The 15,749-nt window shown below is 43.1% G+C and overlaps 1 protein-coding gene across 1 annotated transcript in view; it reads right to left on the bottom strand.

Moving 5' to 3' along the window:
* The window catches only part of LOC126546948 (uncharacterized), a 42,972-nt gene that overhangs the window by 16,012 nt on the left and 11,211 nt on the right, over window positions 1-15,749 (bottom strand). The window contains exons 3-6 of the mRNA XM_050194668.3: window positions 15,562-15,725; window positions 15,412-15,473; window positions 9,311-9,406; window positions 5,792-5,927 (exon numbers count right to left, since the gene is read on the bottom strand). Of these exons, the coding sequence (XP_050050625.2) occupies window positions 5,792-5,927; window positions 9,311-9,406; window positions 15,412-15,473; window positions 15,562-15,725 (458 nt within the window). The remainder of the gene's footprint in view (window positions 1-5,791; window positions 5,928-9,310; window positions 9,407-15,411; window positions 15,474-15,561; window positions 15,726-15,749) is intronic.

Raw genomic sequence — 15,749 nt, 5'->3', positions numbered from 1 at the left:
GAACCGGGCTTGCCACTCCGTGGCCCCTGAGATACTCACGTGCCGGTGTGCGCAAATGGCAGACGCCGTGGCCGGTCTATGAATGGTGAAACGCAGGAAAAGGGGTTTCTTTGAGTTTTCACGTAACAGAATTATGTTTTCTCGTATAGTCAAATTACAATCTGACGCTACTATGTCCGTAGGTAGTGTGCATGTCGTAGCTTACGGTTTTTCCATGGATTTTAGCTTGATAAATTCAATTAGTTCACTAGCTTCCTTGTGCCACATGGAGGGCCTGGGTATGGCTGGTTCGAAAATCTTTTTGCAGAAACGACGTCCGATGCTGGACACAGGACATCGACACTATTTTCTGTGACATAGGGCCCTTAACGCTGTCGCATTAAAAATGTACAGCTAGGATCATAACCCGAGTTTGTTTAATAGTAATGAGAGAATATTCAAGGTTACAGTTCTGGTTAGAGTGCTCTGGCTGAGCTTAAAGGGACACTAAAGTGAAAAGTGATTTCTTCTACATCAGTAAATTACCGTTCTACAACATTAAAAACACCACTCTTACAGCGATAAGACGTTTGGTAAGCAAGACAAAGCGCAAGAACGAAATACGGGTGACGATGCCTACTTAAGTTCCTGCACCTGGGGGCTGTGACATCTTGGATTTTGATGGCATCTTCTAGGGCCTACTAATTATATATAGCGGTACAGACTGACTACATTGTGTTCTAAATGAACCAAATATTAAACATGGCAAGTTTCGGGAACCTTTATTCAGGCAACGCTGCCCAAATGCGAAAACATACTTTGGTATCCTTGACATCACGCTGACGTATCGGCGCTGGGGTTTCGCCGCGAAATTCAAATACTGATACTTGGACCTTCATTTTCTCATCTAATAATCAAACTATTTTTTTTAAATGACTGCCTGCAGGGTTCTCAAACAATGCTTCATTAGTCTAAACTGATTTATTGTTTCACTTTAGTGTCCCTTTAAAGAACATAATTTTGAAGTTTCTCATGTTTTCTTTTTTCTTTTCTTTTTTTTTGCTCAAGCATTGCTCTGCACAGATTAAGCTCAATAGCCTGAAGTGTCATTATGGCAGAGCATTTTGGATGTTGGCTGTCTGGCACAAGTGGCACAGTACTTCTACTGCCACCAACTGTAAAATTACAATTACGACCATCAAATCAACAGCCAAATTCTATAACACTGTTTATTATAGTAGAACTAATGACAATATGAGTATTCTGTGGTGTGGCAGCACTGCTGTGCTATCCAGGATGAATTTCTTAAACAGTTACAAAACACAACAACAAAAAATTATGCAGATCCCACGCACTGTGGGAATTGATGTAAGCGAAGCTTTCTGTGCTGGATGCTTTGAATGACGACAATCAGCAGTGATGTTGATGGCTAAAGCTTAATTTCTTGAACGTTTAGGCTAACACAAGAGTGGCGAGTTTATGTTACCTTGTGTGCACCGCTGTTGTTTGTCTGCGTAGTACACAGAACGCACAGGGAGAGGTGTTTGCTTGAGGCGTTGTCGTGCGCCATATTCTATAACCTCTGAGAGGGTTGAGCGTTGTCATTTCCTCACATGGCACATCGCATTGTGGCAGAAATATTAAACTGGAATTGGATTATGGGGCTGTACATGCCAAAACCACACTCAGATTATGAGGCAAGCCATAGTGGCGGACTCCAGATTAATTTTGACATCGTGATGTTCTTTAACGTGTCCCAATATCTAAGTGCATGTGCGTTTTCTATTTCGCCCCTGTCGAAATGCAGCTGCCACAATTGGCATCAAATCCGCGACCTCTAGCAATACCATAGTCATAAAGCTAACGCGGCGGGCACAAAAGTGTTGATTTGACGGTCAACCGCTTCTGTAGTATCTCCTGGACCCTGCGGTGCGCTTTAATTATTGCGGCTCTGCTTCTGCATGCCCTGCGTAAGTTGCCCACTCGACATATTTGCATGGCGTTTATTTTTCATAAATAGCAGCAATGTACTGTACCGTACCTTGAACTTAAGCTTATCCTGTTTCCCCCGCAACCACTGTCATATAGTAGTGGGGTTTCCTTGCCTTCTCACGTCACCTCCCCCATCTCTTAAATGGGAACTGCCTCTTCTCCTCCCTCTCCTTCTTACCTTCTCCATATATGCGTCCCCTCTGGCCTCGCACGTTAGCAGAAAGGGAAGCACTGCAGTTTCTATAATGCTTCTGAGGGGTCACGGATAATTACAGCTGTCAAGCCGCTAATGTGGCGACGGCCAGGGAGCTCCAGAGGGCATTGTGCGCATCTGACAACGTGGGGTGAAAATGATTTTTTCTCAGGTTGCCTTTCCTCGCTTACTGGCACTTGTCATTTATATAGACAGCTGCCCACAGCAGCAGCAGCAGCAGCAGTGGGAAAGTCGAAGGAAGAGGCAAAGAAAGCTTCACGTTAAACGTTATAAGCATACATTCAGTTTACGATAACTGTTCTATTTGTTACACAGACACGGCCAGATCAAGACACACTGATAACTTTAAAAGAAAGAAAATATATGTTCACACAAATATAATGCAACCTCAAATACATTATGAGTGTAACACTTGAAAGTGGCAAAACCAGCTTTTTTTTTTTTTTGAAATTTTGTGACATGTGGTTTGTACGTCACACATTTATATGTCACACATAAACAAGACTGTACAGTTTGTGTATCGTCTTGTCCTTCTCTTTGTGGTGGTTCCCTCTGGGCTATACAACCCGAAGATCATAGTTGAGAAATTTGTGTTCATACGCTTCCGTTGTTTGTGGCCTCCCTACTTTTCTACCACCAAACCTCTAATCGCCTTTTACTAATCTCTGTAGTGGACATGTTTACCATATTTTTGCATGTATAACCCACACCAAGAATGCAAAAAAATTTAAACGTAAAGTCTGCATGCAGGTTATATGTGAATTTTGCTTTGAAGTGTGGTTTCAAGGCAGCATAGAATGCAAATTTCACTTTGAAGTGTACATCTGAAGGCCAGGTTCTCTATCATTTAGTTCCATATCTCCTAGAGAACCCCACCCCCTCTCCACCCTTGTATGTTGAAGCTCCTTCTTACCTCCATGGTCGCCCATTCTCCTACACTTTACAGATCGCCATTATAGGTTTAGTAGTTGGTGAGTAATGCACGTGGTGCCGACAAACTAGAACTTGGATCATGATGAGCTGTGCTCAATGGCTGTCCTAGTGCACCAGAAGCTAATGATAAAGCTATCACAAGACTTAGCAAATCGTGATTTGAGCTTGTGAATTGCGTGTCACGTGATCATACATACGTCACCAATGCCTGCAGTGCTCCCTCGGTCCACGTGAAGTGCTTCGTGGTATGGCTGAGTCGTATTTGCTCCATCACCATTGCCCAGGTGAGGGCTGCTCCATCTGCGCTGTTATCCCTTGTTGTGCGAATCTAGCTGTGAAGTGATCTGATTCATGCTACATGTTGTGCGACTGATTTATCCGCGATCACGTCTGTTGTGTGAATCCAGCTTTAAAAGCATCGCTGAAGAAGAGGCGAGGGAAGAGCTGCTGGCCAAAGACACGACATGGACGAGCTGTGAATCCGCAAATGGAGACGTTTTGAAAATATTTTAGCGTTGTTTTATACAGTCACTCCAGTGGGTTTCTTGTGCAGGTTTTTTTCTTTTGGGCTGCTGTAATTGGGAGTGCAAGTTATACATGGTGGCGGGTTATACGCAAAAAGATACAGTACTTTCCCCCTGTTGTCCCTGAACATAAGGACTTCTAGGCTTCTAGAGGCACCACAGCACCCTCTAAATTTCGCTGGGCCAACCTCTCCATGGGAAAAAGTCAACATTTGCCATTCAAGGCTTGTTGTGCTAAGTCATACACTGCACCAGCTCACATCACATCGCATTACAGAGCACACAACAACAGTACAAATGAAGCATAAGCAAGTGAGAATATTGGCCACAATGACTAATCACAATTAAACACGAACACACTTACTGACCCATTTGTATTTATAGCCTTCATTCTATAACGGCAGGTATTACACTGGTGAGCCTTAAGAGTTTTGTATGAATTCTGAGCAGTGGATTCACCCAGATTTTGAATGAGGTACCATGTGCATGTGTCCTTAGTACACCAACACACATCTGTTATTTCAGTGTTAAGATAAAAGCAATTGCAATAACTTACAAAAACCACACTTTCATCTTCACTAGCACAGCACACATGGTCACTTGTAGTTTTTTTTTTTGGTAAAGACGTAGCTAAAACATAGCTCAAAGAGCTGTGACAACATTACAGTGTAAAATACAGTAATACCATCTCGGTATATCTCAGCACGCATCGCCACAAGCAAACTGCAGGAAGCCTGCACAGTTTCGTACCCATAATTGTTTGTGGATGGAAGCCAACAGCCTGTGACTTCACAATTTCTTATTCTAATGACATTGTCTGTACTTCTACAAATGTTTTCATTAGTAACATAATGAATGCATAATTTTCACCAACTGGTGTTTTGCCCCATGATATGTAGTTGCACTGCTATTGCACAAACTGCTTTTCGGCCTTGCCTTTGCAACCAATGTGAATAGACCTTGGCGGAGCAATGAGAAAGCGGTGAATCACATAGTTTCGCTTTCACGGTCTGAATGCATCTGCGTATACGCCAGTGTTTCTGGCGCTGTGTCAACTCTGTTGGTTGTAAACTTTGACAGGTTTGTGAAATCTCACAAGAGCCAAACTACCTCCAAAAGTCAAGGAGGTTGCCCAAGAATATCGTCCCAGCTGCATACCTAGGTGGCGCATTGTGTTGTGTGCTACGTGCTGCTTAAACACAACGGACTTCATTTGCATTGCAGCATGCTAGCTGTTCCTTTCGACCGCGTCACTATTTCACCAGTTTCACAACAATACGAACGAGCCAAGTGTAAAGTGGAAGCGAAAGACCATCACACTGGAACATAAAGATGCTATCGTAACAGCTGCAGCATCAGGTGCTAAGAAGTAGTGTGTTGCACGCGCCGGATAGTCCTTTGCTGTCGTTTTATTCAATTTTCATCACACACGCGGCCACATAGCAGTTCAGAGGGCCACAGAGCCGTAATCTTCTTTGCATGTTTAAAGTTGTGCACACCATTGGGCATGTACTGCAGTTAAGGGCAATAGTCAATCTAGCAAAGTAATGGATATAACAAATTAATTTCAGCTTCCCCTTCAACTTTGTGATAATGAGGTTTGAGTGCTATTGTAATTTTCCTTTTCCCATAAAATACACTCAGAGGCAGCTCTAAAGGGCTAAAGGGGGCCGATGGGAGATGGCTGGCCCCAGATTATTTCCTACTGTACCCCGCCCCCCAACTCCTACCCCCATGACATGTGGAGTGATAGAATTCCCTCCTGCCCCCATAACGAAAATAAACACTCATGCTCAGATGCGCCCCCCCCCCCCCCCCCAATTCCACAGAAGAATTCTGGTTTCACCCCTGAATACGTACTGTATGTAGTTCCCGTCGTGGTACACTACTGAAAATTGAGACCTCTATGGCACAAATTTTGTCATTCAGTTTCATGCTAAAAAATTGTTACCATTGCATTGATAACTTGCAATTGCCCCAATTAAGCAGCAAGTGTTCAGGAATCTGTTTTTACCACATGTTTCACTGCCCCGCATATCTACTGAAAAACAGGAGAATTTGCATGAACAGCTAAATTTAGATATATTTTCCACTTCTCAAGTTACACCCTTACCACAGGAAGGTCTGTTAAAATGCAGCTTTAACGTACCTTGAGAGGTCGCCATCCCATTCAAGGTCATTTTCATTTGACAGAGGAGTTGAGTGGTTGCTACAGGTGTCCACACCAGGGACATACACGAAGTCATCATCAGTAGCAGAAGCACATCGCTGTGGTGGTGTTAACCCTTTAGTAAGCAAGGAAAAAAAAAAAAACAGCAGGAACAGGTTCCAGACTTACAAAATGACATAGCTCACAAACTTGCATGTTACTTCAACTTTGTATAAGCCAGCACGCAAGTTATTATATTTTTTTTGTCTTCTAGTTCATATTATTATTATACTTGCACTAGTTGAGTGAAATGCTTATACATGTATTATTCTTTGTTACTAATTTTTGCTTGCTGTAAACGGTTGCTGCTTAAACTTATGGGGGTGAGAACCCATCAAGCTGCCTTATCGGCAGCTTTTTCTTTTCACCCCTCCATGTACATTGATACAAGAATAAAATGATTGATTGATTGATTGATTGATTGATTGAATGCATGTGTTCAAGTCATGCAAGGTTTTATCACTAATTAATTCGAGGACCCCCAAAAAGGACAAGCTGACAAGACAGCATCTGAAGCAGACACAGAATAATAATTAAAGAAAAACTTGAATATGGTTGTTTAAGTAACTAATTTTACGAGCCTTTTGCCCACTTTGCGATCGTTCTGGTCAGGAACTATTCTGCGTGTTTCGGATGCCATACAAAATGAGCTCGACTCTTTCTGAGAAAATGCTGAGTACTAAGTGAATTTTTTCCAAAAATATTCCTTATTCCTGAGGCTCTTGTAGAGTATACAGTTTCCAGTTGGCATCACGTTGTGGGTGATCTCCACAAGAACCATTTTCTCTAGGGTCCTCATCGTTGCATTTTTCTTCAGTGCCCTCATCCAAGGATGTTTGCTGGCCATCTGAATACAGAATATAAATATATGGCTCCTCAGAACCAAAATCACCATCAGATTCACAAAGCTCCCGCCAGTTCTCTCTGTAAAACGCATGTGAAGAAAATGTTACCTTCCTCGATGTGACGCTCCACAAAAAGCGCATACAAATTCCTTCAAATGCACCGCTAGAAGGTGGTGTCCATGTACATATATGCTGTGAAGTGCAATTATCAATACTTGAAAATTGTTTTTGAATGATACTGCAACAACAACAAAGAAAAAAATTCCAGCAGAACCCATCTATGTTGATTGTCCAAGTTATGCAAGAACTCCATTCGCATAATACACATATCTTGTTCAACTTCCATTGCAGTCGATTGAGTGGAATGTGATGGTGCGTCCGTTTGGCTTTATCGCATTTGCAGCCAAATGCACTGTGCGTCTCGGGAGACCTTTTAACCCACCAAGCACAAGCTGCGCATGCGCACTGATATTGTGACAGCACAATGGCGGCAGTGTTCTTCCACTTTGCTGTTGTATGTACTCTGTGCCCTTTCTCAACTGTTGCCTTGGTGGCCCGATTCCACCTGGGGGCTATATTTTTAAAATTATTTTGATGCCGACAGTATCGAGGCCCGATAGACAGATCAAAGTAGAGTAGGGTCCAAACAAATGCTCTCGCATTAAAAAACCAACGCATGCAAGTGCATGCCTGGCAGTTGCGGACATCTGTGCTTCCAATGCTTGCTCAGCATCATTATTACTCTAAAAGACAATGCTGGCATGTGCAGGAAGGTCATAGGCTAGTTATGCACCTTTTCAGTACAACCTGAAGTTTTGCAGGAGCTGGAGCGACGCTTGCAACACACAGTTTTCTATGTAGCACTCTACATTAGAACCGACATCCAACCTACAGTGTAACAAAGTGTGAACAAGTGTCACCTCTTTATTTTTTTTTTCCTTTCCCTCCTGTACCATTCGTGTGCCCTCTTTCGGCACCACAGGAGAAAAAGCTGAATTTTTCGTCAATAATTATTTCAAAAACCGATGGCACTTTTAAAACTGAATAAACTGCTCTAGCCTCCTGTCGTGACTTGCTGCACTGCTGCCATAGCAACATGGGCCTTATAACAAGTTTGCCATGTTGAAAGGACAAGTAGTGAAGAAAGCATTCTTGCATCAGCTAAATCCCTTTTTAAAATTTGTTTCCATTAAAAAAAAAAAATTACTCGGTACGTATTTTTACAGGTGGATGTATTTTTACAAGTGTGGATGAGCCTACTACAGTTAAATCTCAATTTAACGAAACCCGATTTTACAAAGTTCTCAATCTAACGAAGAAATTTCCATTCCCCGGCAGGTACCCATAGGGTTCAATGTTGTCATCAACTTGAATTAATGAAACTAACTTGGCCAAACTCGATTTAACGAAGTCTTTCCTGAAATAAATGAGTAAAAAAAGCTGTGATTTCTTTCCAATTTTGACACAGACAGGTTTTTCTTCGAGTGTGTGCTCTAAAGCTAACGCATTAAAACATCTAGGCGCCCTAGTCGCGGCCCTAGCTTTATTTTGACGAGGCTGCAGGTCGCGCCCATGCAAGGAACTGCAGACTAAACACCGCCTCTGTAGAGGCGGGGGTGGTTGCTTTTGTAATTTCATGGTTTATGCAACAGATGGCTGGATTAGTAGCAAAAACGATGCCGCACTAGATTTTGCGTGTCACTATGTTACAATTTTAGATTCTGAAGAACTAAAAAATTCCATTCTCGATTTTACACACTACCCAGTTTAACGAATTAATTAGAGCGTGGTCATCACTTCGTTAAATCAAGTTTCAACTGTATACTGTAAAGCATCATTATTTTACATTATGCTGGTGTTCATTTTCACTGGATTACCACTGTTATCCAGTTATCACTCAGTGCAAGACGTAACCACACTGTACCCAAAATTTCATGAATGTTGTCGCCAGCTCCATAGAAAAAGAGACATCTAAACAGTGCACATCGTTAAGTGTTGTACTCCCTGGAGTGAAGGTATACAGAACAGGGGGTTCCGTAATAAATCCAATTTTCCTCTTTGCCATGGATGTAACTTGAAATTGAGGACTGCAGTCCAAACTTCACATTGCAAACTTTCCAATGCACTCATCATATTCAGTTTGTGCATCTGAACCTTGAAGAAATTCAGTTTTTTTGGCAAGCCTCTTGTCCGTATACTTTTCCTCACATGTGTACACTCGCAAATGCATGCAAGCACTGGTGATTACTCTGGAATGTACAACAAGACAAGTATAAAAAGCACATGGACTTCACCCATGAGATCAGATTCAATGAGCAACAACTTAGCTCACCACTCTTGATTGAAGTGTTGCTTGTTTTTTTGTGCAAAAGTTCTCACAATATAAAGTACCATTATTCCACTTTTGGCAGTGCTTGATTCTTCACTATCACCACAATGTGACAACATATATTTTTAAAAAGCTTATTTCTAACTGTAATGCTCAATAGAGGATTGAAGTGCTGTTATATGATCCCCAAGAAATAAAACATGACGATGGGCCAGAAATGGATGAAGCGTGCTAAGAAATAAAACATGCGAGTGAAATCTTGCACGATCACAAGCCTTGCCTTACCAACTTCATTCTCCCACTCTAAGTCAAGTGAAGAGTGGGGGCTGCTGTTCAGTCGCTCTCGCTCCTTGTCCCATGCCTTTGTCTGAAATTGGGGGCCTGCAACACAGTTTGTGGCAGTCAGCTACCCTCTGGGCACTTTAGGATAAATAATGATCGCCTCCAAGCAAAGGATAGGCATAGAACACCAATAGAAGCATACATACAACACAGATACAAAACACACACAATAACAAACAAGGGAAGTGGGGAAATTAATTCAGTGCGCTATGTGAACAGCATTCATTATCAACACTGAATAGCCTTAAACAACAGCTGAGATAAGGTAAAGAGTTAACAAAAATAAACAATTACTCGCATCACATTCCCGTTTGTGAACATGTAGCATGTTTGTGATGCTTCTGCAGCTGAATTTGGTGTTTGACTGCACTGCAGTAGTAAAGTTGCCAATGAAGAACGTGTGTATAATTATAATTGCGAACTCATATAGATACTGACTTGCATCTCGACATTCAGCACTTGCACCACTACTGTGTTCTTTACATGAACTTCTGTGCATGGGGTAGAAGAGAGCAGAGCTTGCATCTTCACAGCAAGGGCATTTATTACAAAGCAGACACAATGAAAAAGACATCGTATACAGCCACATTTTGCTGCAAATGGAACAAAAAGTGCTATATACCACAAGCTGCCTTATTTGGTGACAGCAACTTTTTCGCTGTTTTTGGGTCAGAGATTCAGAGTCTCTCATGGAGAAATAAATTTCTTGTTCCTCTAAACAATTCAGCACCTTATGTAAAACTGGCCATATACACTGCCTGCACATACAAACTGTGTAGGAGTCTTTGAATTCCCCTCTGTCTAGTGCCTTTTCAATAGCTGTGCACAGAAATATGACATTCTTTGAAATAGCTGAAGCTGTTATGTTGACAAGGTGCATAAAATTTGGCACCCTTCTCTTCATAGTATGCTTTAACAGCTTCGGGTGAAGCTTTTTAACACTGTGCGTGATGAATTGCTGCCAACAACCAACACTGCAGACCTGATGTCTACTAAACACGAAGAGTCAGTTGTGTTCTTGCAAATTTGTCTACCACAAAGCTTGACCAGCATAAAACATTCTGTTCCACATCTGCCTTCGAAGCAAATGAACAAAAAAGAGAGAGAGAGAGAAAAAAAAAAAAAAGAATGGAAAATGTAATAGTACATAGCACAACAGTTTCAAAGCTACCCATTGATTTGGGCAATGGCACACTGCTATTCCAGGCTAGCAGAATCACTAGACAGAAAATTTCTTTTCTCAACTACAGATCTCTTCATATTGCAACTGCTTTTGCAGTTGCTCACAAAGCAATGCAACACGTCTGTATCAGTTTCGGGAGCTTCCAGTTTGGGGGAGCTTCCTATGTCGATGGTGAACTCAAGCCCTTTGCAGGGGAACTAACTGTTGTAGAAGGAATATTACTGAAGGGCTGCAAAGTGGTCATACCCAAAACTACGAGAGCAGAAATTCTTCAACGAATTCACGAAGGACACCTCGGACTGAATAAATGTAAAGCCAAAGCACGGGGATTGGTATTCTCGCCTGGCCTTACCAGTTCTATTGATGCGTTCATTCGGGGATGCCGTACTTGCCAAAAGTACACATACAATCAGCAGAGTGAGCCCCTTCTCATGCAGCCCACCCCGGACAGGCCATGGCACCATGCGGGGAATTATCTTTTCCAGTTTGGGGGAGCTTCCTATGTCATAGTGTACGATGCCCACTCTAAGTTCCCCGACGTGGAGAAGCTAAGGGACACAACAGCAAAAGAAGTCATAGCCAAAATATCGGCTATTTTTTTCACGGCACGGCATACCGGTTCAAGTATGCACTGACAACGGGCCCCAGTTTAGTTTGCAAGAGTTCCGTCTGTTCGCGCACAAATATGACTTTCAGCACATTACGTCAAGTCTGGAATTCCTGCAGTCAAATGGACTGGCAGAGTAGGGGGTTCAGATTTTTAAGCGCATCCTAAAGAAGACTAATGGCACCCACGATGACTTTTGGCTGTGTTTTTTAGCCTATCGTTCTTCTGCCCTAGATGACGGCCGCTCTCTGGGTGAACTGATGCAAGGCCGGCACCTTCACACTACCCTGCCCAGGTACAACGAGGATCCAGGGTTCCCAGTAGCAAAGCATCACCAGTCTGCGAAGGACAAGTGGAGACTGGTCACGTGCAGCGACAGTAAGCAAGAAAGCAGCTCCAAGGTCGTACATGGTGAAGACCGAGGACCAGCGGTTGTTTTTCGTTTTTGTTTTTGTATCAGGAAGAGAAGATGTATCAGATTGCAGTTTATCAGTATCACTGTAAACGTCATACCTAGTCTTTCCTTCTCTTACTCCCTTTCCCTTCTTTCGTATCGCTTCCTTTTAAAAGGCTGGAAATAAACCTCCCATGGTTCTTAGTGCGGCACAGCCTCTTGCCGTCATGACTGCCTATTTCCTTTAGCAACAATACAATGTCCACAATTCAAAGCACATGCGCAACAGAGCGGCCCGTTTCATGAAATTAGATGGCAACAGCAACAATGACTCATGTAAAATCACTGTTGCTGCATCAGCTCAGCTGTTATGACTTGGGCAGACTGGGTGGCGAGCACCGCCGTGTAGCAGGAACCAGCAAGGTGGCATGCTACACACCATAGCTTTCAAAACTGAAGCTAGTCTAGAAATGCCGCCTGTGTGATCATAGTGCTGGTGCTCACAGGATATGAGTGTCTACACGGCTATGAAATTGAGGCCAAGTTGAAAACACAATTTTTTTTTTTTCTTCAGAGTCTTGAAGAATGTTGTGTTGCCTTGAGTGCTTCAATGGTACAAATTTGCAAGGGCCGACCAAAGACCTTTATGTCAGCCTTCCGACTCAACATTGCTGTATGTGATGCTCTAGTGGCATTTCAGCAATGACGAGAAAGGCACACTTGATTTGCTGAAACAAGTTAGAACAGAACCCGGCCTTTACACAATTGAAACATGTTTTGCAAATCCCTGGATACTCAATGCAAAGGCCTCCCTTTACGAGTACTGGTGCTGCAAAACAAGCTACAAAAAGGATGATGATGTGCTACATGGGTAAAAGCAGACAAAAAAAAAAAAGAAAGAAAGAAAGGAGTTCGGAGAATGTGTGCTATGAATATTGGAAATATTTTTTACATCTAAATATCTTTTGTGAGCACTAAAGGTGCAAGATGCAGGTGAACGTAACTCAATTTAATGGAGGGTTGTAAATGAAATTTTGCACACTTATTTCCTACATGGCTGGCTGTCATGAACCACACACACACACACACACACACACACACACACACACACGCACACGCACGCACACACACACACACGCACGCACACACACACACAACCTTTGATATGGCTCCATTTTATAGCAAGGCATATCCATCAGAAGCGCGTGTTCTTTTTTTAGTTATTTCATCATCACGCTCTCAAAATTATTCACATCACATTAGTTTTGGTTCACTGCACAGATCAAGGCCTTACCTAGATGACTGTCAAAAATTGTCTTGTTGCCATGAGATAAGTTAAAGGGACACTAAAGGTTACTATTAAGTCAACGTGGACTGTTGAAATACCATCACAGAAACCTCGAAACGCTTGTTTCGTGCCAAGGAGAGACTTATTTTAAGAGAAAATGCGTTCTGAAGCGTCCGCGTACCGCTAGCGCAGTTCAAATCGCCCGCCCTCCGATCGAGGAGTACTGACATCATGGTCTCATAGTGACGTTGCGCCAACGGTGAGTAGAACGGCGTCCGCAGACGGCGCTACGGCTTTTCTGCGCAAAACGCAAACGCGCGGCCAGAAACAGAGCCAAGACAGAGCCGACAGCAGAGCGAAAGCGGGAGTATGGTGGCTAGCGGAAGGAGAAACGAATTACGTCCCACATTACGTCCCACGGCACACGGAGAGTCCGTTTTCGTTAAACTATAGGCTGCGGCGAGCTCGCAGCTTGGTCGGCGTGATCTGTGAGAAGTGACGAGCCTTTTCGCACTCGCAACAGCGCATAAAAAAGTGCGAATCGACGCAAAACTCGGCCTAGAAACGTGCTTCGCCACAGCCAGGGCTCAATACGACCCAAGTTGGCGCAACTCCAGCGCAAGACGCCCATAAGCTGGTACTTCATTCTATGGCGCAAACTTCGACGCTCGTCGCAATGGACCCTGACACCGACAGATTGGCTCGCGATGGTGGGCTCAATTTCAGCGATTTGAGCACCGACGAGCGCGACCTACTGCTGAGGGCTCGCACTGCCGGCGTCGTTGCGTACTACGACGGCGGCCTCGACACCGGCTCTCCGGAGCGGGAAAGCAACGAGGGCTTCCCACGACATCACATGGACGTCGCATTCTCGCTGCTTGTTCCAAATGAAAGTGTCGCGAACCAGCAGAACCCTCACAGCACGACGCGATAACGAAAGTACTGAAACTCCAAAGCGTGCGCGGCGCAGAGTCGAGCGCGCAGAGTCGAGCGAAAACGAAACCTTTCGAACACCCATATTACTGAAGGGTAACGTCAAAATGTTATTTTTTCTTAGAGTCGAATAGACGTAGACAAGTAGCATTTTTTTCCGTCTTATAATCGAATGAAATGATATTTTTAATACGAGTAGTTGAGTATTAGTAACACAAATTATGAGGAGTCCTTTCGTCATCGGTTTAGTACCGGAATGTCGCTGGGGGGTCTCAAATCGTGTCATGCATTTACCTCAATTTCTCGGTTACTAAAGCTCTGTTCGCGATTAAATTGACGCCTTAGACGTTCTAGAACATTGCTCTACCACTTTAACTTGAGTTTCTGGTAACCTTTAGTGTCCCTTTAAAGCATGCTGGCATGAGACCCAAATTTCTAACGCTTAAAAAAATACAAAAACAACTTTATACATTTTATAAGACTGATTTGCTTAAACAATGTGCTCTATAATACATTAATAATCTGTATTCTTCCTCTTCCCAAAGTATGTTTTTCTCAACTTGGCCTCATATGTTGACCTCAGGCTTGCAGTACTCATATATGTTGCCTAAGCTTTCGACAGTAACATGCATAAAGGCTGCATGTAGTTCCTTGTGGTTTATAGAAATATGAGCTTGGCTTGGTATTGGCACTACTATGGCTAAAAAAAAATTAATTATAGCAGTGCTGATGAACTGGTGAGGTATTACAGTGGATTCCTGCTAATTCGACCTCAGTTAATTTGACTTTTCGCTTAATCCAAACGCACTGGAAAGTCCCGGTGAGAAGCCATACATTGCTATGGAAGGAAAACTCGTTTATTCAAATGCGACAGCATGCCACATTGGTTAATTCAACCACCACTGGCACCCCCTCATGTGCACAGCGGTTACCAAAAGACTGAGAACACAAAAGATTAAGCAGATGGCGCTACTGTTACAGGTATGAAATTGTTTTACATTTATCTTTTAGTGGCCAACACTCCTTCTGCTTGTGAAGCCATTTTTTCCCACTTGTTTCCATGTCGTGCCCCACTGAGGCAGCATTTAAACATAATGGCCCTCGTTGCTTCATGCTGGTTGTATCAATCAAGAAGCAAAAGGAGATTAAAGACTACATCAAGCAATCAAAAAGATTTGAATTCGTTCATTGAGTTGCAGCCATTTGTGAATTCGACCTTTCAGATAATTTGGCCAAACCTTGAGGCCCCGCAAGGGGCGAATTAATGGGAGTCGACTGTACCACCACTGCTCTGTCACAGGTAAAACAAGGAAGCAGGCAAAACCTGCGCAGCTTTGACCACATCATTGCAGCAAAAGCACCAATTACAAGAAGGTGCACTGAGCATTACTGTATTTCCAGAGTCATGCATAGCAACAGGAATAACAATGCTAAGTTAATGAGAAAGTAGTTGCACATGTATGTAACACCGATCATGATCATAAGGAAAACTTTTTACCCGCAAGATGTACACTGGCCGAATACTAAACATTGCAAATGAAGCTATAGTTCTTTGAGTATTAGACCGGCACTCAAGTGCAGCAAAGAACATGATGGAAGCCCCTTGCTATGTAAGAATGGTATACACTGTGCCACTCACAATTGGGTAGGTGTCCTTGGCACCGCAGCTTTGCAGTATTCAGGATTTCCTCCTCCCCCGCGCTGCAGTATTATGAGAAAAGAATAAGCAATTTTTTATCCTCTCAACCGCACAAACTTTTGAATACAGCTTCAGAAACAACCAACGCACAGTGCCCAAGCATTGTGATCTGCGCCTGTCCAGTTGTCCTCCTTGGCAAGGTTTGATCGCATGACAACCCTTTGGCCTACAGAAATTGGAGGTGCCTCGACAGTGTCTGGCTGTGCTTTGGCCTCTTCTTCCAGTTCCAAGGCATCCTCTTGGTGAAAGGCCAGCTGCAAGGTATAATGCAAATTCAT

This window comes from Dermacentor andersoni, chromosome 1, assembly GCF_023375885.2.
Source record: "Dermacentor andersoni chromosome 1, qqDerAnde1_hic_scaffold, whole genome shotgun sequence".
NCBI classification, from domain to species: Eukaryota; Metazoa; Arthropoda; class Arachnida; order Ixodida; family Ixodidae; genus Dermacentor; species Dermacentor andersoni.
This window is presented reverse-complemented; position numbering and strand designations above follow the sequence as displayed.